General features: G+C 38.4%; 1 protein-coding gene across 4 annotated transcripts in view; it reads left to right on the top strand.

Moving 5' to 3' along the window:
- The window catches only part of PRKN (parkin RBR E3 ubiquitin protein ligase), a 1377993-nt gene that overhangs the window by 511185 nt on the left and 844086 nt on the right, over positions 1-22722 (top strand). For all 4 annotated transcript variants that reach the window (XM_054490449.2, XM_054490450.2, XM_054490451.2 and 1 more), the window contains one exon: positions 14157-14278. In XM_054490449.2, coding sequence (XP_054346424.1) covers positions 14157-14278 — 122 coding nt within the window. The remainder of the gene's footprint in view (positions 1-14156; positions 14279-22722) is intronic.

Here is a 22722-nt window from a genome sequence, read left to right as displayed (position 1 = left end):
AAAAATAATTACCAAATTGCATGTCATTTTAATGGGCCTGGAAGAACATTCCTCATTATATTGTCACAGAGATTAAGTTATTTTAAGGCCAGTTGATTGTGATTTTATCTTTTGCAAGCTAAAAGACTTTTTTATACCACACCATTAGTTTCAAGTCTAGTTATTTGGTTCCTCCGCATAATATTTACCGTTTTTATTCATCAAAACCAGGGAGAATGCAATAAAATGTAGCCTTCACCTTCAAAAGAATCTAAAGCCTGGTAAGGGAGATAAAATTATCTATGGGATATTGTGAGATAGAATGTAGCTTATGACCCCTTAGAATGACGTAACTCAAATGTAATGGGCATTTAGGAGGAGAGGGTTTACATTAAATGGAGGAATTAAGTAAGACTTCCTAGAGGAAGTGGTATTTCTGGGCCCAATAAGGTTGTGGGTGGAGAAATAGGATGAATTAAAGATTCCCAGATGCTGTTAGCAGGGATAAAGGATGAGGAAGAAAGGTGAATATTTATTGCTTACTTATTGAGAGACAACTCCAAGCTGGAGCCTTAGCAATCTTCTCTCTCCTTAAAAATAAGGTCTTAAAGTATAATTTACAAAAGGTAAAATCATAAAGCAAATATAAAGTGAACACATGTAAAAATTTTTATTTTCTATCTATCTGTTTATCAACTAAGAAATTTCCACCAGGCCACCCATTTTGGGTGTTATCTGTTTCACTGGACAGAAATTATTTGCATATGTACTGGATAAAGTCTACAAATATACAAGTAACTTCCCTGGACCCTTCAATCTGTGTTAAAAAGGAATTCATTCCCTTAGACTTGTGTTGCCCAAATTTGGGTAACCACTGGACAGAACTGGCTGTTTAAATTTAAATTAAACAAATGTAAATAAGATTTAAAAATGAATTCCTTAGTTTCAGGAACTACTTTTCATGTGCTCAGAGCCACAGGTGACCAGTGGCTGCCATCCCCAACTACACAGAGAGAACCATCCAACCCTGAAGAAAGGAAAGGAGGCAGTCTGTGCTGTGGTTTGTCTTGACTCTCTAGGTGAACCATGATTCTGCTGCTCAAAACCTAGGATACTGGAGATACAAAAGTTGAAGATGGTACAGCTGAAACAAAGTGCATGCAATTGGAAGTCACAGAACTCTGGGTGTTGAACTGGCCCCACCTCTAAACTTCCCTTCCCTTCCTTCAGGTGCCTATTTGTTTGATCTGTTCCCCTTTGAAGGTCTTCCTACAGTGTCTCCTGGCACCTTGGTGTTCGTGTGTGTGTATGCTGTACATCTGAGACCTGAACCAAGCTCCAGAGAGATAGGGGATGTGTCCGGGGTCACTGCCTAACAGCATTGAGCCAACACCTTTTGATCTAGGGTGCATGGCTGCCTTCTGGCCTCCTAAGGGTATGAGTGGGTGCACCTGGATAGAACACAGGATCATGGGAAAGTGAAGCTAGAATAATTCCAGAATAGGACATCAAAGAACTTTCAATGTATGACTGTATTATAAAACTGCATATGGATTTACTTCTCACTATTCATATGTGTGTGTGTGTGTGTGTGTATATATATATGTTTTTGGAAATGTTTTTACTATAGTAATAATTCTACTATATATATATATATATATATATATTTTTTTTTTTTTTTTTTTTTTTTTTTTTTTAAGGCAGAGTGTCATTCTGTAGCCCCGGCTGGAGTGCAGTGACACCATGTTAGCTCACTGCAGCCTTGACCTCCCAGGCTCAAGCAATTCTCCCACCTCAGCCTCCTAGCTATTCCTAGCTGGAGGTACAGGCATGTGCCACCACATTCAGCTATTTTTTTGTTTATTTTTTGTAGAGATGAAGTCTCACTATGCTGCCCAGGCTGATCTCGAACTCCTGAGCTCAAGCTCAACTTGTCTCAGCCTCCCAAACTGCTGGGATGACAGGCATGAGCCACTGTGCCCAGGATCATTTTACTATTGTGAGCCTGCTAGGCTCCTTCCCAGTTGTGTATGCATTGTGAAATACCCTTCACGGTGTTTCGGAATACATCTAAGTGTTATTCTAGGATTGGAAAACTGTTGAAGGGAGCCTTGTCTTGATTATTTTATTATTTTCTCACAAACTACTAGTGTTGAGTGCACATTAGATTTCCCTCAATATTTGTTGTTAACATTATTGAAAGATGGCATCTTGATAGGTTTTTAATATTCTTCTGTTTCCTTAGGACCACCACCCCACTTTCTAACCATCATTCTCCCTTTTCCCAACCAACCCGATCCTTTTTGCAGACAAGATTAAAGTACATTTAGAAAGCTAGATACTGCCTGATAAATTATCAATTTATATCTTCATTTTTTTTCCTATTGACTGCTAATATAGTCACGTACCACATAAAGACATTCAGTCAAGGATGGATCACATATATAACAATGGTCCCATAAGATTTTAATTGAGGTAAAAAGTTTCTATCACCCAGTCATATCATAGCCCTCATAATGTCACATTACCTTTTCTATGTTTAGATATGTTTAGGTATACAAATACTTACCATTGTGTTACAGTTGCCTGCAGTATTCAGTACAGTAACATGCCATACAGGTTCATAGCCTAGGAGCAATAGGCTGTACCGTAGGGCCCAGTTGTGTACTAGGTGATGCCATCTAGGTGTGTGTAAGTACACTCTGATGTTTGCACAATTCCACAATCGCCTAAGGACACATTTCTCAGAATATATCCTTGTTGTTAAACAATGCCTGACTGTATATAAGCATGTTTAGATTTCTCTAAGTTTACCTTTTATAGAGGCAATGAAGAATACATGCCGGCCTGTGACTCTGCAGCATTCTCAAAGCCTGATGTTTTTCTCCTTTAGGCAGAGACAATGTCAGAAGTAAACACAAACATTACTGTAATCTGTAGCACAGGCCGAGCAACCTTCCTGTGTTTTTAAAATGTTGAGTTTAAACGAGCTTGCTTAATCTCAACAATTTCTTAATTATTTGATCATTCATGGGGTTTAATGTCTTCCTTGGACAACATTCTTTTTGGTTGAAGGTGGGGGTGGGGAATAGAAGTGAGACCACTGTCATAAAACTTGCCCTTGAGAAGCTTCAAATCTCGGGGGAGATCTGACTTAAACAGGTGAAGTCACTGCAGAAGATGGGATAGCTTAGCCTGCTACAGACATTCAACTTGAAGGGAACTTACAGCAAGGAGTATTTAGGGGAGGAGAGAGGCAGCCCCTGAGTGAGGTCTTAGATGGATTCCTGGAAACCTTTTGACTGAGATACTCATGATATAGAAAGACTTTCATGGTCCCACAGTACCAGTGAAGAGTGTTTCAGCTGGAGTTATTCCAGTGCAGACTTTTAGAACAATATGTAATTCACAGTCTTATCAGTCTTGATTAAAGGAAAAAAATAATCTGTGTTTTCCCTCTAGCATGATGACATCACCATGTGTTTCTAACTTATCAGTATGCTACTAGAGAAAAATTTTTCTTCTCTTTTAAGAGGTAGTAGAGATTTTATGAATCTCAGTCACCACCAAAAGCTTTTGGAAATCAATACTAGAAATGATCAAAATTTTTTAACATTGAATGTTTTGTCTTGTTTGGTACAGGTGAAATAAGATGCTTAAAGCATCAAAATTTGTAAGAGGTTTATTTAATGTTAGCAGTGAAGATAGGAAATATTATACGTAAATAAAATATTTATATTTTATTATATTGGTTATATTAAACTGATTATATTGGTTATTGAAGATGAACAAAGAACGTGGGAGTTCGGAGGCTCACACCGTGTTGCTCTACTCTCTAATTAATGCCATTCCTCTGAGGGTTCATTTACTTAACAGGTTTTTCTAACACTTAAAATGTTTTAAAAAATTTTTTTAAATTATTTTTTAAATAGCAAGAAAAGTACTACTTCTGTAAAAATAAAAAAGAAATTGTATTGATTCTCAGGTCATTCCATGGATTCCATTTCTTGGGATAACATTCAATTTGTAGAACATGCGCTAATCTTTGAAAATGAGACTTAATTTTCCTCATTGGTAATTGCTGTACCTGCACATTTATACTTAATGCCAGTGCTTTAAAACATTAATGGGAATTTCCATGAACCTGTTAGCACTGATTGCATGAGGGACCTGGGGGTAATGAGCCAGCACCTGCAGTGGTGTTTGTGACTGCTGGCCTGGGTCCGTAATTGCCGACCTGTGTGTAAGTGCCACTTTGCAAGAGCCATGGAATCAGTCCCCTACAGTATTTAGTAAAGTCCACCATCTGACTCAAGGTTATTATCATGTGGTTAAAAGGAAAGCATGTGCTTTCTAATCAGGAAGGCTTACCTGCAAATCTCTGATGACCCCGGGTGCTGTCTTGGGGACACCATTCAACCCATGAGCTTGTGTTTTCTTTGTTATAAAATGCTGACAATCGTATCTGCCTTTCAAAGAAGAGTGGATACAAATTTAACAAATCTGCCATTCATATTAAATTTTGAAATACGTATTGAATCCCCTTCAGTACCATTCCACAACCATACAATAAAAAAAGCTTTTATTTTGGAAATACTTTTTTTAAAGTATATTAGAGAACTTGAAAATTTTATCAACTAGACTAGATCATATAATTGTTTATTATTTTCCTTCCTAACTTTTCTACAGTCCACCCCTGTATCTCTTACTTCATAATAAAAAAGTGATTCACAGAAACAAATATGGTTCTAGAAAAATTTAAATCAATTTTGGGACTTTCCGTCAGGGTTTATGTTCCATAATATTATTAAGTATTTAATTGTAAAGGATTTGGTTGGGAATGAAGTAATTTTAAAAAGAATTATTTAAGATTTATATTTCTGCTATTTACAAAAATGCAGTAGATTTAAGGTGGAAATACTGTCTAAGAATCAACATTTATAAAAGCAGGAAAGTAGCCACCTGAGGAAGTAGGAGGAGTAAATGCCTATAGCTTGAAGAATCCATGGGAGGAACTTGAGTTCAGAATTTTTTTGGCAGCAAATACAAATAAACAACATGTGCTGAACATTCCCTGTATAGCAGACATGTTCTAAGTGCCTCACCTCCATTATTATTTTTAAAATCCTTACCACAGTCTATTGAGTTAGATACTATTATTGTCTCAGTATTGCAGATGAGAGAACAGGCATTGAGGGCCAGTTGGTTTGCCAAAGGTTACAAGGCCAGGCCAGGGTTTGACATAGAGGTCGTGGCTCCAGAGAGGTGCTGCCTCTTTATTTTATTTTATTTTATTTTATTTTATTTTATTTTATTTTTTATTATTGTACTTGAAGTTATAGGGTGCATGTGCACAACGTACTGGTTTGATACATATACATATGCCATGTTGGTTTGCTGCACCCATCAACTCGTCATTTACATTAGGTATTTCTCCTAATGCTATCCCTCCCCCAGCCCCCCAACCCCCGACAGGCCTGGTGTGTGATGTTCCCTGCCCTGTGTCCAAGTGTTCTCATTGTTCAGTTCCCACCTATGAGTGAGAACATGCAATGTTTGGTTTTCTGTCCTTGTGATAGTTTGCTGAGAATGATGGTTTCCAGCTTCATCCACGTCCCCACAAAGGACATGAACTCATCCTTTTTTATGGCTGCATAGTATTCCATGGTGTATATGTGCCACATTTTCTTAATCCAGTCTATCATTGATGGATATTTGGGTTGGTTCCAAGTCTTTGCTATTGTGAATAGTGCTGCAATAAACAAACATGTGCATGTGTCTTTATAGCAGCATGATTTATAATCTTTTGGGTGTATATACCCAGTAATGGGATGGCTGGGTCAAATGGTATTTCTAGTTCTAGATCCTTGAGGAATTGCTGCACTGTCTTCCACAATGGTTGAGCTAGTTTACAGTCCCACCAGCAGTGTAAAAGCGTTCCTGTTTCTCCACATCCTCTCCAGCATCTGTTGTTTTCTGACTTTTTAATGATCGCCATTCTAACTGGCATGAGATGGCATCTCACTGTGGTTTTGATTTACATTTCTCTGATGGCCAGTGATGATGAGCATTTTTTCATGTTTCTGTAGGCTGCATAGATGTCTTCTTTTGAGAAGTGTCTGTTCATATCCTTTGCCCACTTTTTGATGGGGTTGCTTGTTTTTTTCATGTAAATTTGTTTGAGTTCTTTGTAGATTCTGGATATTAGCCTTTTGTCAGACAGGTAGATTGCAAAAATTTTCTCCCATTCTGTAGGTTGCCTGTTCACTCTGATGGTAGTTTCTTTTGCTGTGCAGAAGCTCTTGAGTTTAATGAGATCCCATTTGTCAATTTTGGCTTTTGTTGCCATTGCTTTTGGTGTTTTAGTCATGAAGTCCTTGCCCATGCCTGTGTCCTGAATGGTATTGCCTAGGTTTTCTTCCAGGGTTTTTATGGTTTTAGGTCTAACGTTTAAGTCTTTAATCCATCTTGAATTAATTTTTGTATAAGGTGTAAGGAAGGGATCCAGTTTCAGCTTTCTATGTATGGCTAGCCAGTTTTCCCATAGGTGCTGCCTCTTTAAGCCAAGATGGACATACCCCAGGCTATAGAGATGTCCTTGTGAGGAAACTGGACACATTGTCTGCAGCATTGATGATTTCTTCCATCTACATTTATATTATGGAGTTTATTCAACTTTTGGAAAGCTGTGACTTTCCTGGCACCACCTTAACTGTGCCCATTTCCTGGCCTGTGTCCACTTCTGAAAGAAAAAGCAACGACATTTACTCTTTTTGGCTTTGTACTTTGTTATTTATTTAAACCTCATTCTTAAATTTTGCTTCACTCTACAGTTTTGTCTTGGTATGGGAAATTTCGTTATTATTTTCAAAGTGAAAAATGAAAAACTAAATTGGCAACAACAACCAAAAAAAATCAGAGAAAGTTATTAGATTTAATCAGCAGTTTTTGCCTCAGTAGATCAAATTATTGTGCAGATACATTAATTAAAAACCCCAGCAAAAATTTGAGAATTAAGTTATAACTTTTAAGTGTAGAGTCTCCTTAGAGATTGCTAAGCATGTTTTAGAAGTATTTTTTAGAAGTACATTCACTGGATGGATGGTTATGTAATTGGAAGCTGTTTATAATATAGCATAACCTTGGTTACTCCACAGGAGTTAAGATTATGGCTCGTTAAAAGCATGGAACAGGAAGTTTGATTCAGTCGGGTGCAATAACCTATTGGACAAGGATTGGAGTGAAGAGTGTTCACGTAATAACTGTCTTCCTTTAGAATAGTTCTACTTGTTGGTAAACTTTTAGAATTTCACTTTCTCCCCTTAACATTCGGTTATACGAAGTCCTATATAAACTTTTTTTTTGTTTTAGTTCTTATATAAGTAGTTTTTCTGATGTTTAATTTTACTGATTTCAAATATGATATCCCAACAATTTAAAGGGTGTCCGGTTGGTAAGAAAAATGTTCTAGATATTGAATGATCATGGCTGCATTCTATTTTATATTTGTTGCCCTGACACCACCATACTCACTTCAGTTTTCACCCGATTAAAAATATGGGAGAATTTATTGACCTAGCAAATATCTATTGAGTATTGAGTTCAGGGAACTTTACTAACCATTTGGAGCATATGAAATAGAGTGAAGTGTTACATACAGAGAGGTTGTATCCATAGAAAAGTTTGGACATGTACAGAAAGGTCACGGTGAGCGCATTGAGAGCCAGTGGTGTGCACACGAGGTACCATGAGCCTTCAGAAGGGGAGGGAAGGAAGCGTTCAGCTGAAGAGATTGGTCTACTCACATAGTGAGATGGAAAGATGAGCACGCACAGGGCCACGCAGTGAGTGGGATGTTACGATGGTCAGGTGAATCGGTTGGCTGCATGACCTTTCCAGAGAGTGCTGACTGTGGCTCCCTAGAGGGAGATTTCTAGTGAGATAATGAAGCCTCCGTGTTTGACCTGCCCAGTTTAGCAACTTTTCCCCCAGTAACCTGTATAATGGTGAAATGGTCGTTATCCCCATCTTTTTCTTTTTTGGTTGGGGGGACAGAGTCTCGCTGTGTCACCCAGGCTGGAGTGCAGTGATGGGATCTCAGCTCACTTCAGCGTCCATCTCCCGGGTTCAAGCGATTCTCCTGCCTCAGCCTTCCGAGCAGCTGGGACTACAGGGGTCTGGCCACCAAGCCCGGCTAATTTTTGGTATTTTTAGTAGAGAAGGGGTTTCATCGTGTTAGCCAGGATGGTCTGGATCTCCTGACCTTGTGATCCGCCCACCTTGGCCTCCCAAAGTGCTGGGATTACAGGCTTAAGCCACTGTGGCAGGCCGATCCCCATCTTTTTAAGGCTCCAAAGCAAGGTGTCCTTAGAAGAGGTGATTCAGGAAGTCCAATCCAAATGAATTTCATGTGGAACCACTTTAGACTATTTCTGTACATATTGGTTAAACTAGAACTAATGAATACCTTCACTCAACATGAAGAAAAATGGGTTCTCTCTCCATAATGTGTAAAGAAGCGCTTGCTGGACATCAGAGGTGGTGCTGATTCTGTTGATTTGGTACATATTGGTTGTGTCCTTGTGGAGACGTGCATTCCAGCAAATGTGGTCAAGCCCTGCTGAAGGCCAGCACCCAGAAATACAGTAGCAAGAATCCTGATGGATGATGAGGAAGAAGGTTCTGTGCCCCTGCTGTTACTTCTGACCAGATCCCTGTCCCGGGTCCAGAAGCTCTGGCCATGCATCTATTCCACAGGAGACTCCAGGGCTCCACCAGAACTGAGGTGACTCCCTGCGTGACTAGGGGCTGGGCTAAACTGAGGGAATATGGCAGGTGTAACTGAAAAATGGGAGCTAATGACACCAGCAGCAGCATTCTTGATGTGTAAGAAACAAGGAGAACTCTGTAGTCAGAAGGAGGAAAGAGGGAAGAAGCTGAAACCACCAATAGCCGGGCTTGGCAATGTGGGGGGCTTTGGACAAAGGCTGGGGGGATGCCTCATGCCAGCAGCTCCTTATCAATAGCTGGTTCAGTGGTGTTGGTGCAAGCCAGCTGTTCGAAGAGGATGAGACTGCATTGGCTACTTTCCTTCTCTTAGGTGTCATTTTTAGGGAACTATCATATGATAATGGAAATCAAGGGCAGAAATCATACAAGAAGTGCCAGCCTAACTGTACCTTGAGCATATGGGTCAGATTTCAAAGGTGGTGATGGAAATCGAGATGGGGCCATTGCTGTCCAGGTGCGTCTCAAGAACAGATCCCCTTGGTGTAGGAAATAAGGGCACATGATAGCGAGAAGCTTTGCTCTGCTTCTAGCACTACAGAAGTCCCCCCTGTCTCGTCCTACCCCAGTGCCACGAGTAAAACCTTCTTCCTTCTCCTTCTCTCGGGCCAACATTATTTTTATATGAACGCAGATTAAAACAAGCTGTTTCACTGCCCAGTGAGTCTCCACATTGTCAGTTGAAGAGGGGACCAGCCACACCAGTGTTTTTTATTCTCTTCTTCTGTGCTTTCTAGTTTGGTAGCTGCTACCCACAGACAGCTATTTAAATTGAGACTACTTTAAATTAATAAAACTCAGAGAGTAATTCCTCACCAGGTTTCAAGTTCTCCATAGGTAGTTGTAGCTAATGGCTACATATGCTATGTACGTGTGTGTGTGTGTCTCTGTGTGTGTATATATTAATATGAGATAGTGCAAATGGAGAACATTTTCATCGTTGCAGGGAGTTCTCTTGGGTAACATTGTTCTACTTAATATTTTAATAGCTCATGTGATAAATACCACTTAAAATCAGTCCTGTTCCTGCTGTTTTGCTCTTTTACAATATGTTGATACTGAACAGTATTTTACCAAGGTAAGAAATATGTTAAATCTTACTCTCTTCCCTCCTAGAAAACAAATTATCCCAGCAATTAAATTCTTAGTGATAACTAGTGATGGAAACTTCTCAGGTTAATGAAAAGTTTCCATTAGAATCAGAATGACTCTTCCTAAGTATCCTGTCTTCAACCCTTAAACCTATTATCTAAAATACATAAAAGAAAAATGATAACTGTAAAGATTATACTGGTTTCTAAAAAATCCCAAGCAAATAAAATATACTATTTTCAAATATTGGCTCTATTCAATATGTTGTAAATATTGTTATTTCAGCAACTTTTTTGACCAAAAAAGAAAGGAAAAGAGAAGATTTGACTGAGGGTTCTGTTAGGCAAAGTGTGAGAGAAAACTAAAGAAGAAGATGGACTTGGCTGGGTGTGGTGGCTCACGCATATAATCCCAGCACTTTGAGAGGCTGAGGTGGGCGGATCATGAGGTCAAGAGATCAAGACCATCCGGGCCAACATGGTGAAACCCCGTCTCTACTAAAAATACCAAAATTAGCTGGGTGTGGTGGTGCACGCCTGTAGTTCCAGCTACTCGGGAGGTTGAGGCAGGAGAATCACTTGAACCCAGGAGGAGGAAGTTGCAGTGAGCCGAGATTGCACCATTCCACTCCAGTCTGGGCAACAGAGCGAGACTCCGTCTCAAAAAAAAAAAAAAAAAAAAAAAGAAGAAGAAGATGGACTTCTCAGGCTAAGGAATGGTAGAAAGCCAGTGGACCTCTGAATGGCCACAGTGGCTCACACTTTAAAAGGGCCCTGAACTCAGTACACTTTTCTTTTTAACTTCTCTGCAGGAAAAAAAAAAAAAAAAAAAAAAAACCAACTTCTGAATGAAATGAATATACTTTATTTGCAAAATCATTACGTGAGTAGACTTAACCTCCTGGCACATGACAAAGTAATTATATAAGTTCGTTGATGTTCTGGGTTGGAGGAAAGAACTTGGCTGTAGGCAGATATCCAGGAGAATTTGGTAAATCTGGGTTTATAAACTTGAGCAGTTTCACTTTCTATAAATCAAGCCCTACAAGTGGATTGAATCCTTCATCTGATATTTTTTTCTAAATTGTTTTTTTCTGAGAAGCACAGTTTCACACGATGCAGCATTCCAGGAAGGCGTCTGTGGTCAGGAGAAGTTTGAGATGTCCTGTGCTTCATCCTTTCGTTCTTACAGAGTCACTCAGCTCTGAGAAGGGCTATGGTCAGGGGACTTGTTTAATGTGGCTTCACTTAGCACCACCTAAATTGGTTTGACCGGAGAATCCCCAATATTTTTTATTGTCATCTTTTATTAGCTTGCAAACCACTGTCGTTGTCTGTAATGCCCACTTAAAATATACCTGATTAGTCTATGAATAGAACTACAAAATAACCAACTCACTTAAAAAGCTAAATGGTTTTATATGAAAAACATCCCTAGTTTTAGGATGTTGAAGAATTTAGAGGTGAAGTAGCATGATGTCAGAAACTTTATTACAGATCCTTCAACCAAATAGTTTATACATGTTGTATATGTGTACATAGCTATATGCACACACACGTGCACACACACGTGCACGGGGAACCCAAACATGGCGAAATGTCTGCAAGTGATGAATTACAATGAAGGATGTGATTTGTACAATTTTTGAAATATCTCTCTCTGTTTCAAAACTTACTAGACAAAAAGAGGAAACTCTTATGAACACAAACATAAGCTACTTTAGTTATTGGGATAATCAAGAAGCTGCCATACCGAAGAGTTTATTAGGAGAGAAAAAGGATTTTAAGATCCAAGAAGTGAAAGGGTGAGATTCATGCTATTGACTAGAGACAGCTACATACCACGAGAAAGGTTTCTCAGGTCATTTTTGGAATTGCCTTGCCATTCCTCTAAGAGTTATGACTCCACATTCAAGAGTTTCTACTTTAGGTCCTTCAGCCACGCCGATGGGAACCTTGCCCAGAAGATTGTCGGGGTGTTATTCGTTTTCATGCCTGTCCAGGTCACCGCATGACACAGAAAACCTTGCCAACTTTTAATTGTGTTATGTAGCCAAATAAATAGGGAAGCCATTCTGGAGGGGCTCTCAAGATTTGCCTGATGCCCCAGCTGCTTGACCAAGTGGAGCCAACAGCTTGAAAAGCGCTGCAGCCAGGACTGGCCTGACCTTGATCTTCCTTAGACTGGCTATTAATCCCCAGCTTGCAGCTGGGTCTGGAAAACAATGTGTGTAATAGATTGCATGTCATCTTGTATGCTTCTAGGACACAGACATTGGCATGCAGTATTTTCTGAATAACTTCTGAAGGACTTTAGCGAAGGTTGTAGCATTCAGAGGTGGAAAAGTTCCTTAGTTTTCAAATTCTGCATTGATATATCATTAGCCGAAACAATATTGCAAACATCACTATTGCCTTAAGGGAGATAGAAGAGTCATTTAGTTTCCTGTAATTTCTGAGATGCTTCTTTTAATATTGTAAAACTCTTGCTAAGATGCTCTTTCAACAATGCTAGTGTATTTGCAGCCCTGACTCCCCTTGCAAAGCTTTTGCTTTTCCTGTTCCTTTTCTTCCTCCTTTTTTCTTTTTATTGTTTGACCTTTACAAAAGGTTATAAAAATTGTGAAATTGGATATGTTCATATTGCTGATAAAGGTTTTAACAGTAAAGGTTCCTACCTTCTTCACTAAGCGCTTCTTAGTGCACATCAGAATTATCACAGTTCTTGTGATCTTTTGATACTCTGCATGTTGCAAATATTTATGTTACAAATATTTCCATTAACATTTACTTACATATTACAGATATTTCAGTCAGTTGTTACAAATATTTCTATAACATTAATACATGGTTCTATGCTGCATTTATATTACACATGAAATATTTTATGTCATTATTATGTTTGCTAACAGCAATGTGATATTTATGTACTTGAATATCTTGTACATTAAGGCGTTAAAGTTACACAGAAGTGTCAGAAAATAGTAGTTTCACATCAATATAAACATGTATTTACATTTTATCTTCCATTTCCCACTGGAAACTAAATATTAATCTGTATAGAGTAATAATTATAAAATATATTGCAAACAAATGATAAAACTATGAAACTTTATGTCTTTGCTGTGCTTCAGATTTTGCAAAGTATTGTCACCTACAATATTAGCAAAGACAGCCGAACAAATGATAATCCAATAGGTCTGCAAAAGTTCTTTTTGTAAATTCATGAAACGAAGCTGCAAAGGACTTTAGAATCTCTCACTTTATTCATTATTTTTGTTCTAGTTGTTTTTAATAGATCATATGCATTTACAAGGCTGAAGATTTTCATTCCAAATGTTAAAAAAATATATTATCTCTGGATGCCTCTGATGATCATGGTAAAATTTCAAAGAAACTTTTATATCATGATCTGTTATATTATCCACCCAGGTAAGGATTAAAAGAAAAAACTATTTAGTAATTTTCAAAATTCATAAATTCAGGAAGGAGGCTGTATTTCTGGTAAGTGCTTCTGAATAAAGTTAATTCTTAGCAGATATGGAAGTATAAGGTGATTAAATTTCCCTAGTTTACAGAGTATCCCTATATGGTGACAATTGAGAGAAACGATCTGAGATTGAACTACTGAATTAGTTGTTTGTTCACCTTTTACTCTTGAAAAGGTATTTGAATGGTGTTTGCCTAGTTAGAGAGATCATAAATGAAATGTAAACCATCCATTTCTGCACATAGCTGCTTGGTCTCTGAAGGTTCCTCAGCGTTGGCCTCTTTTCTTATTTTATGTGTGACTGTGAGTTAGAAAGTCATCCCTAGAAGCCCAGCAAACTGTGATCATATCATTTATATCATGATAAATGGGCTGGTTTTTCTCTATAGATAAGATATTATGAGGAAAAATCTACAGTCTTCAAAACTGTGTCCAGAAGCATGAGATAGAATTCAGGAGCATCCTGAAATAATTCCTGTCATCTTTTAAAACTTCCACGGCAAAGAGTGCCTTTGATTTTACTGTGTTGCAGATACACTTGGCCGATTCTCTTGGCAGTAGGCTGCTTACTTTGCTGAGTAAGTCACAGGGCTGTTGGCAAGAGAGAGAAAAGATTTCACTCTTGGAGCATAAAGTTAGATTTTCTAAATTAAATTGTTGTATTCTCATTGGAATATTTATTCCATAATGTTTCAAAATGTTCCTGAGGACTGAGTTTTAAAATTTGCCTCTAACAAGCTTTTAAAGAGTTTCTTGTCTCAATTTAGATTCAGCATTATTAGCCACTTCCTCTGCTTTTTCTTCTCCAGCAGGTAGATCAATCTACAACAGCTTTTATGTGTATTGCAAAGGCCCCTGTCAAAGAGTGCAGCCGGGAAAACTCAGGGTACAGTGCAGCACCTGCAGACAGGCAACGCTCACCTTGACCCAGGTAAGGAAATGCAGTGTCAGCATGAGACTGCCAGGAAAATGAATGTGTACTAACACATTGCCTTTCAGTTTTTCTAATCATGTATCACCCATCTTTGAAAAGAAAAGACATTCTTTTCTGTGGTTGTGATAGTTAATGATAGCTGAAGTTTCATTTATGTGCCTTTGTCTTCTGGATTTCTTTCTGCTCCATGAAAGTTTAGATTACACAGGGTCATTTCCCCCTACTTTATCCAGGCCTGTGAAAGGAAGCATGGAGAGTGCTTTGGCAGCAAATAGAGGTTGGGCTTCTGTTACGGTGTGATTAGAAGGGACCATTTAGGAAACTTAGTCTGCTAGAAATGTTTTGTATCTTGATCTGTGTGACGGTAGCATGGTTATATACAAAAGTCAACATTCACTGGGCTGTTTCTTTAAGATTGGTGCACTAAATGTAAGTTATACCTTAATTTTAAAAAGTAAAAAAAGAGAGTATGGATCAGCAAACAGTATGCATATAAAGCAAGAGTCAGTCAACTAAGGTCTGCTGTGGCCACTGCTTGTTTCTGTACAGCCCATGAGCTAAAAATGGTTTTTACAGTTTTAAATGGTTGGGAAAAATCAAAAGATGAATAACATTATGTGACCCGTGTAATTTAGATTCTCATGTCCATAAATAAAGTTTAATGGAGAGCCAGCCCCACCTATTTCTGTACATGTTGCCTACGGCTCCTTTCCTGCTTTAAGTGCAGAGTGGAGTAGCTGGGAAACAGACTGGGTGGCCTACAAGCCTGCAATACATACTCACTGGTTCTTTAGAGAAAAGGTTTGCTGACCCCTGATAGAAAGTGTCAGGTTCCGGCTCGGTGGCTCCATGGGATTTTGCTGGATGTGATGTGGATGCAATAGAGGGCATGCAGGCCGAGCGTGTCCAGTCCACGCAGTGGAGAGAGCACAGACACGGAGGTGTCAAGGACACAGTGCTGGGGGCAATCAGGTGGTCAAGTGTGGATAAATACCCCAGGCGCCAGCCAGGAGCCCCAGTGATGACTGACATGTTCAGATTCTATTCTGCAAGCTGACGGAAACCACAGCAAAATTGTATAAACCAAAGCGATGTGTCAAACGCTATTGAGGACAGTTCATGCTGTAAGGGTTTGCCATTAGACTTGAAGATGGGGACAGGTTGAAGACAAGAGGCTAATTAAGACACGTTTCATCTGGTTCACAGATGAGGAGCTGTGGGCCAGAGTCAAGGTGGCAGCCCTGTAGAATGGGTGTTACGGGGCCTGTGAAAGAACTCAAAAGATCCACCTAATAAAGGAGAAATCATGTATCCATCATCTCAGGCCTGAGAAAATGGTGGAATTACAGAAAGCGGTGATTCAGTGTTTCACTTTGATGAACATTTCAGCTGTCTAGAGAAATTCATTGACAGAGTCAAAGCCACACAGGAATGATGCCCACGGGACTCTTTCTGGGACAGTTCTTGGGCAGCTCTCCTGCCGGGCAGCATGCTGCAGGCCCAATGTCCCCCAGAGGGGTTGCTTCCACCTGCTTCTCTCCTCTGGTTTTTTCAATACAAGACACAACCTCATCTACCCCAATCTGTGCCTAAGTCCTGATTGCTTTAGATGGCATATATGACCTATTTATACCAACTTCCTTGTATTCTTGGTAAAAACAGCAATAAAAATGAATATTGAATTCCAAGCTAAATTCTTTTCAGGCATTATCTGATTTAATTATTTCATAAGAACACACTCAGTAAAGCATTATTAGTAACCCTATTTTAGATGTGAGGATAATGAGGCTTAAAGAGATTAAGGCATTTGCCCAAGAAAAGAGAAACTTGAGTGTGGACTTGGAGATTGAACCTGGACTGTCTATCTAGACATTTAAGTCCTACAGCTTGTTAGCTTTCTTTTTTTTTTTTTTTTTAACATACAGATATAATTACGATAGATGTCACATACTCATGTGTCCACAGTGATCACTCAGGTGATGGGAAGTTAGGTTAGATGTGGGCAGTAGGGGGCGGTGAGGACGGTAGTGGAAGGGTGAGGTGGAGTTCATGTTGAAAAGTCGCTTCTGCCAGTTGCTGGCAAGAGGTGAGAGGGAAACTCAGTATGGCTGGATTGTTTTCTTTTTAATAAAAGTAAATCATCAATCTGGAATTTTACATGGGATTTCTCATTTAATAATATGCTTTGTGTGGGAAAAAAATAGAAAAACAGAAAGAAAACCAACCTGTAGCATTGGCCTAAACATAAAAAACCAAAATAGAGTGTTGTGGGGACTAAATGGCACATTAATAGTAGGTACTTACCAGAGCCTGATGTGTAGTAATCCTCAGGAACAGTAAGGCATGGCTGAGAGGTGATGACCTGTGAGCCTAAGAGATGCTTCCAGAGCCAGTCTGCCCCATTAGAATCCTGACTTCCTTTGCTCTTACCTATGCCAACTTGGTAATGTCTATTCAATGGTATAAAAGTATCTGTTTCCTTTTGTGCAGATTAGCTCATTTACGAAGAGTACTTAGAACAGTAGCCAGAACATAAATATTTAGAAATGTAAAATTCTTTATTGTTATTCTATTAATATTACCATTTTATATATGTATGTATATATATTTATATATACTCATATATGAAATCAATCTAGGCTTTGGCTAACTGATTTCAGAGAAGTAAAACCACCCCTACCTCTACTGCTCTGCATCGAGAGGCTGTGAGCATTTCCATCTCAGGCTGAGGCTCCGTGATGACGTCATGCCACCCTGCTCCATGGGCCCAGCATCCTGGGAGGAACGTTCAATCCCTGTGTCTTGTAGTCTCGGCTCCACCTCCATCTCCAAAGCCCAGTCATGTACCACCTGGGATTTTTCTTAGTTCCCAGAGATGCTCCACCTTTGATATTGAAATTCATGCTGTTTCTTCCCCAGCACTGTTTTCTGCTCTGCATATCATTGACCCTTTTCTGAAGTTTTTCTAGAGCTGTTGGCCTCTCCTCTCTTCATTTCCTACCCTGAGGGGCCAAAATGTCAACTCCCGTATTGCAGGTATCATTCACTTCCTGCCCTGCATTCCACCAAAGTGTCCTTACTTGTCTATGTTCGAAGAGCCTGTAAGCCTTGTTATAAGATCAGATAACTTTCAGCTTGGGTCTCTAGTTTATGTTTAACACCTCACAAAGTGCCTTGTCCGTAGAAGGACATGAATCAAGTAATGTTGAATGAATGGCATTTGTATTTGAAATTTTCTATGTTGATTCCATGAATTCATACCCTTTAGAAATTCTGTATGGCATCATATAATGAAATTAATCATAGCAATTATGATGGCTTCACTACAGTGTACTTATTTTCTTCCTTATCTTTATATTCTTGTATTTCTATTTTTCTCCAATTCTCATGATAGTCTTGCAAAGTAGATGCTATTGTCCAGTGTTTTTACAGAGACTCCATGAGGTTAAGTAATGAACCCAAAGTTACACAGTTCATAAATATCGAAGCCGGGAGTGAAAAATCTACTTTGTATTTTTCCATAGCCCTGGCCTTTACTAGGATATAGTCCTCACTATACAAATCTAGTAATCAGTGTTCTATTTTCTAACTACTTCCCTTGTACTTAAAATATAACGGAAACATACTCTTGAAAAAAATATGCTTATGGATTTAGGGACAATTAGATCAAAGATAATTTATATAATCCATATTTTAATACAGTAACTAGATATAGTGTAGCTAGTCCATAGGAGAAGATCAGATGTTTCAATTTTTCAATAAAAAAATACACATTCAGTGACACCTACAAATAATACTTCTGTGGATCAGCTGACCAGTCACACTACTGATTCACCTGCAAATTTAGGCTTTGCAATAATGGAGCAGGTGCTAAACTTTGCCAAGTGTAAAGATTGCTCTGTGAATAAGAGGCAATTCTGAGGTTTCATTTTTGAGAACTTTATAAGGATCGATAACTTACATAATTGTCTCTGATCAGGAACAAAAATACAATATAGGATCTTGTGTGGCTGACTAGTTATAGGTGAGCAGCATGTGGTTTATGTGAACTTCAGCAAGATTTTTAAACCTAAGGAGGAAAACTGGAAGCTGGTTAGCTACCTGGGTTATTTTTGAAAACATAATTGTATTTTTTCTCATTTGGAGAAATCAGTCTGCAACGAGATCCACTCATATCATGAGTCTAAATGGTAATCTTCTAAATTTTTTATTGGTGATTTGTTCTTAATTCTAACATTTCCTGAATGCTATTTAAAATTTACATGTAATAATAATGAGTTGCTTTTCAAATGTGATGCTCTAGTTTAATCATGTTTCACATTTAATATGATACTCTAACAAATTGTAAAGGAAATGGATAGTTAATTTTGTCCTGATGTTAGGCATGGGGAACTGAGGTCTGAAGTTTTCACCTGACCTCATAGGTAAGTTGAGAACCAACCCGGACTCCAAGTTTTCTTCATCTCCATATCAGAATATCCTCTTTCTTGCACGGTGAGCTTGATCAGAGTTTGGACTAGACTATAATCCTTTAGAAATATGAATGCTTACTGGAAAACGGTGAACAATGGCTAATTGGCAAGCATTCACTTTTCATCTGCTTCTTCAGAAGTCATCCACTGAGGTCCATGCAGAAATGAGACAGAGTTGAACACACAAGGGAGGTTGTTTTATATGTGCATATTTAATTCGGATTGGGTTCCTGACCAGTGAAATTAATAATTTAAAATAACCCAAGTCATTGTTTCCTTGAAATATTTCCCTAGCACCAATTTATATAAACAAACCTTATCAGAGACTGTATTAATTTTTAATTATTTTGACTGGGCTGGTAAGGTTAATTAGACTCCATGGCGATGGTAAGTCTGTCCCTTGGCACGATTTGAAAACCAAGCCTCCTCCTTCCCCTGAAGGCTTCTCACTAAATCCTAACAGTACTCTTTCTGATCATGGTTGAGGAGTCCTGTCCCTTGCTACTATCATCGTCTTGGCCATAGCCCATATTTCAAGTGACTTGTGCCTCCTCAAGAAAGCAAAGCCCCTGGGATAGGAAGTAACTAACTAGTCTTTGGAACAGAAAATTGGCTTAAAATATAGTAAGGCTATTTATAGAGTGAAATGCTTGATTGACTTTAATAATAATTAGAAGATAGAATTGGCATAGAAGTGAGCTGAGAGCACATACAGCATCTGGTCTTGGAATATTTTCCTGGGAGCAAAATTCTCCAGGACTCTAGTTCTGATTAAGGTTATGAATTTCTAATCCCTCCAGGGCAAACTCTAGGTAACCAGAGATATCCACCATTAACATCTTTTTGTTTGTACTCAGTTTATTAGCCTTAAAATGAATCAGAAGCCAGGAGATTACTGTAGCCAAGAACTTTGGGTGATTCCCCCCCCCCACCACCCCCGGCTACAATCACTGTAATTACTTTATCTCAAAAAGAACTTTATCTTTGCCATTCTAATGAGATACTCTGCCATGGAATAGCATTAAAGCTAAAAGGTTTCTGATGAGAAATGGTGTAATAAATAGAGTAAGATGTAAAGTGCCTGGCATGATGGATTTTGTTTAAAATTGGTTTATAGATTAGGCACAATTTATGTGAGGAAATTTATTAAGAAATACAGTCTAAATGTATAATCATTCCTAAACTTAATATTTGTTACACATTAACTGTTGGCCAGGAGTCTTCTTACTTCTCTTGTTATCAAAATTACTCTCACATTTATGTAAGAAATTCAAGTCTTAGAATAGACCTAAGCTTACTTTCTAGTGCCTAAGTGTGTGATATCCCCTCTTTGCTTATTGTAGATTTGGTTATCACGCATTTCAGTGCTTTTAAAGCACAATGGAGGAGGCATTACACATTATTTTATGTTATTGACAGTATTTGTAGGGCATAAAGTTTTGGATGTCCCGATAGTGAGGGTGGAAACTGCCACCATGCATTCTGTTTTGCATCATGTTACAGTGTTAAATCTGCAATGAAGCTGGTTTCTGTGTGGATTCATAAGCTCCAGGGTGGAAAGTGTGTAGAACACAATGCATGTCTGGTGTCTGCCAAAGCCAGGGTGGCCCCTGTGTTCACTGTCGCCCTTCATGTCGCCGTCTGTTATGACACGAGATTTCTCTTGGCCTTGTGGACGCTTCTTACTTCATCTCCTTTTAACGCCCACTCTCTTTGCTTGTGTTCTCCTTGGTCCTTATCACGGGCTCTCATCCACACACAAGTGATGCACATTCACCTCGCAAAGAGCCAGTCGATAGAGAAGTGAGGAAGGTTAAAATATTTTTGTCTTTTTCCCTTTTACCAAAGCTAATACTTGTAAAAGAGCCAGGTTAAGGTAAAAATAAACATATAAAAAAAGTATTACCATAAAGAACTTAAAATTTTGATGATTCATTTTTTATATACGTATTATTCTTGATAGTTTACATTTAGAATTTGCATACTATATACAATATATATGTAAAGGGGTCTACTTAAAGATGGTTGATCCAAACCATTTCAGGACATCAGTATCAGCCAGTAGAAGCAATTTAAAATTGTAAGTAAATGCTGCTACTGTCATTTTCTTGAGACTCATTTTGATAATTCATGCCTGGGTTTCAAACCTGTAAATGTTCTTTTCCACCAACACACACCTCATGTGGATACCATTGAATTTTCTCACTTATTATTTTGCTGATTTTTACCACATTTACTAATATAAGGAATAATACTGTTTTGGAACATTCTTTTGGAATTTATTCAAGTATTTTGATTGTATTCTGTATTTGATTATTCTCAAAATGGTCAATATTTTCTTAGCAGTTTTTAATGAATGATCAATTTGTTGAAAGTTATGAAATATAGCTGAATTCATCTTCTTAAGAAGGTTTTCTTCTTTAATATACTTGTATGTCTATTGTTATAAATATAACCTAAACTTCAAAATTCCATATGGGAACTCTTGGTTTATACCGATTTCTTTCTAATCTCTATTTTAGTTGTTTTCTGTTCCTCCAGATTTAAAAAACATTTTCCAAATCATTTTCTTTGTTTTTTGGTTTACCAAAAATATGTTTCTTTTAATCAGTTTTTAGGATCTTCTGTATTTTATATTGAATTTCAAGGACTTTTCAGATTATAGGTGAACACCTCTTCTCTTCCTAGGAGCATTTTAGGGGTGTTCATCATTTATGCCCCTGCTTCCTTCTGCAACAGCTCCAGGCAGTTGCACACTGAGGGGCCAGGAGGGGACCTGAAGAGCTCAGGACACCAAAGACCACACTGTGCAGTTCATAAATAATCAAATTTTAGAACTTTTGAGTAAACGGTTAGGTAAGTTGGCCAGCCAATGAATCAGCCTTCGGTGAATGGATTTTCAGCAGCCTTCCTAGAACCAACTCCTACAAATGGTCATAGGACACACATGTATAGGTCACAAAAGCTTCATTTTCTCAGACACAAATTTTTAGAAAAACATCAGCTCATTTGAATGGCTCTCAAAGACTCCTCCAATGTTTAGCTGAGGGTCTCATGGAGCAGAGGCATAGTTAAGAGAAGAAGAGTATGGAGGGGATAGAAGAGTTCAGGGAGGAGTGATAGCCGAAGGTGGACTGAATAAGTATTTTATCAAAGTCTACGTGGGGACCTGGACAAAAGCCAGAGTGATGCACATTCAGCTTTGGTGAAGAGGGAGAAACCCAGCATTGATCTGAAATAAGTAAAATGGTATCTAGCTGAGCTGCAGGCAATTTTAGCCAATTTGTTGTTACTCTTCTGTATCACAGAAATGCTTACGTTGAGAGCCTTTGTCCTATGCCTAGTATTTTAGAATTAAAATTTTATTTATCATATGTTATTCGTTGGGATGATTTCAGTTAATTAAAGTCTAGAGAAATGTGGGTCAATGTTGGTAATTCATTGACTTTTCAATCCAGCTATTTATTTTCATCCAGACCGCAGTAGTGCTAGCCTTTCATTGCTTCTTTAATAGAGATCCCTCTGTAATAGTAACTGTTTTTTTGTTTGTTTGGTAATGATTTTACTCACTACTCTTTAAGAAAAAGGGAGACAGAAAAAGAAGTCAGTCTTGCAGACGCAAGTTCCCCGAGTGTACCTTTAGAATGTTCAAAAGCTCAGCATCATGAGGACCCTGGAGAGATGGGAACATACCAGATGTCGCCTTGCATTTTGTCGTGTAGTGTCTCAGTGTTTTTGTTTTGATACCCAGCCATGCGCTTGACCCATGCTGCTGGTTTGAAATTCTCAAAATTGTGGGCAGGAAATTAAAAGCATGTTACTCTGAAAAAGTATGTGTATATATTTTAAAACATGTTATTTATTGCATTACTTCCAAAGTACATGGTTTTGTTGTATGTATACTATGAGGAGTGACTACTATTATAGTAAGAACCTGTGTCTACAAAAAATAGAAAAAAAAATTAGCTG

The sequence above is a fragment of the Pongo pygmaeus genome, chromosome 5, assembly GCF_028885625.2.
Source record: "Pongo pygmaeus isolate AG05252 chromosome 5, NHGRI_mPonPyg2-v2.0_pri, whole genome shotgun sequence".
Lineage (NCBI taxonomy): Eukaryota > Metazoa > Chordata > Mammalia > Primates > Hominidae > Pongo > Pongo pygmaeus.
Note: the sequence above shows the minus strand (reverse complement) of the source record. Positions and strands in the feature narration are given on the sequence as shown.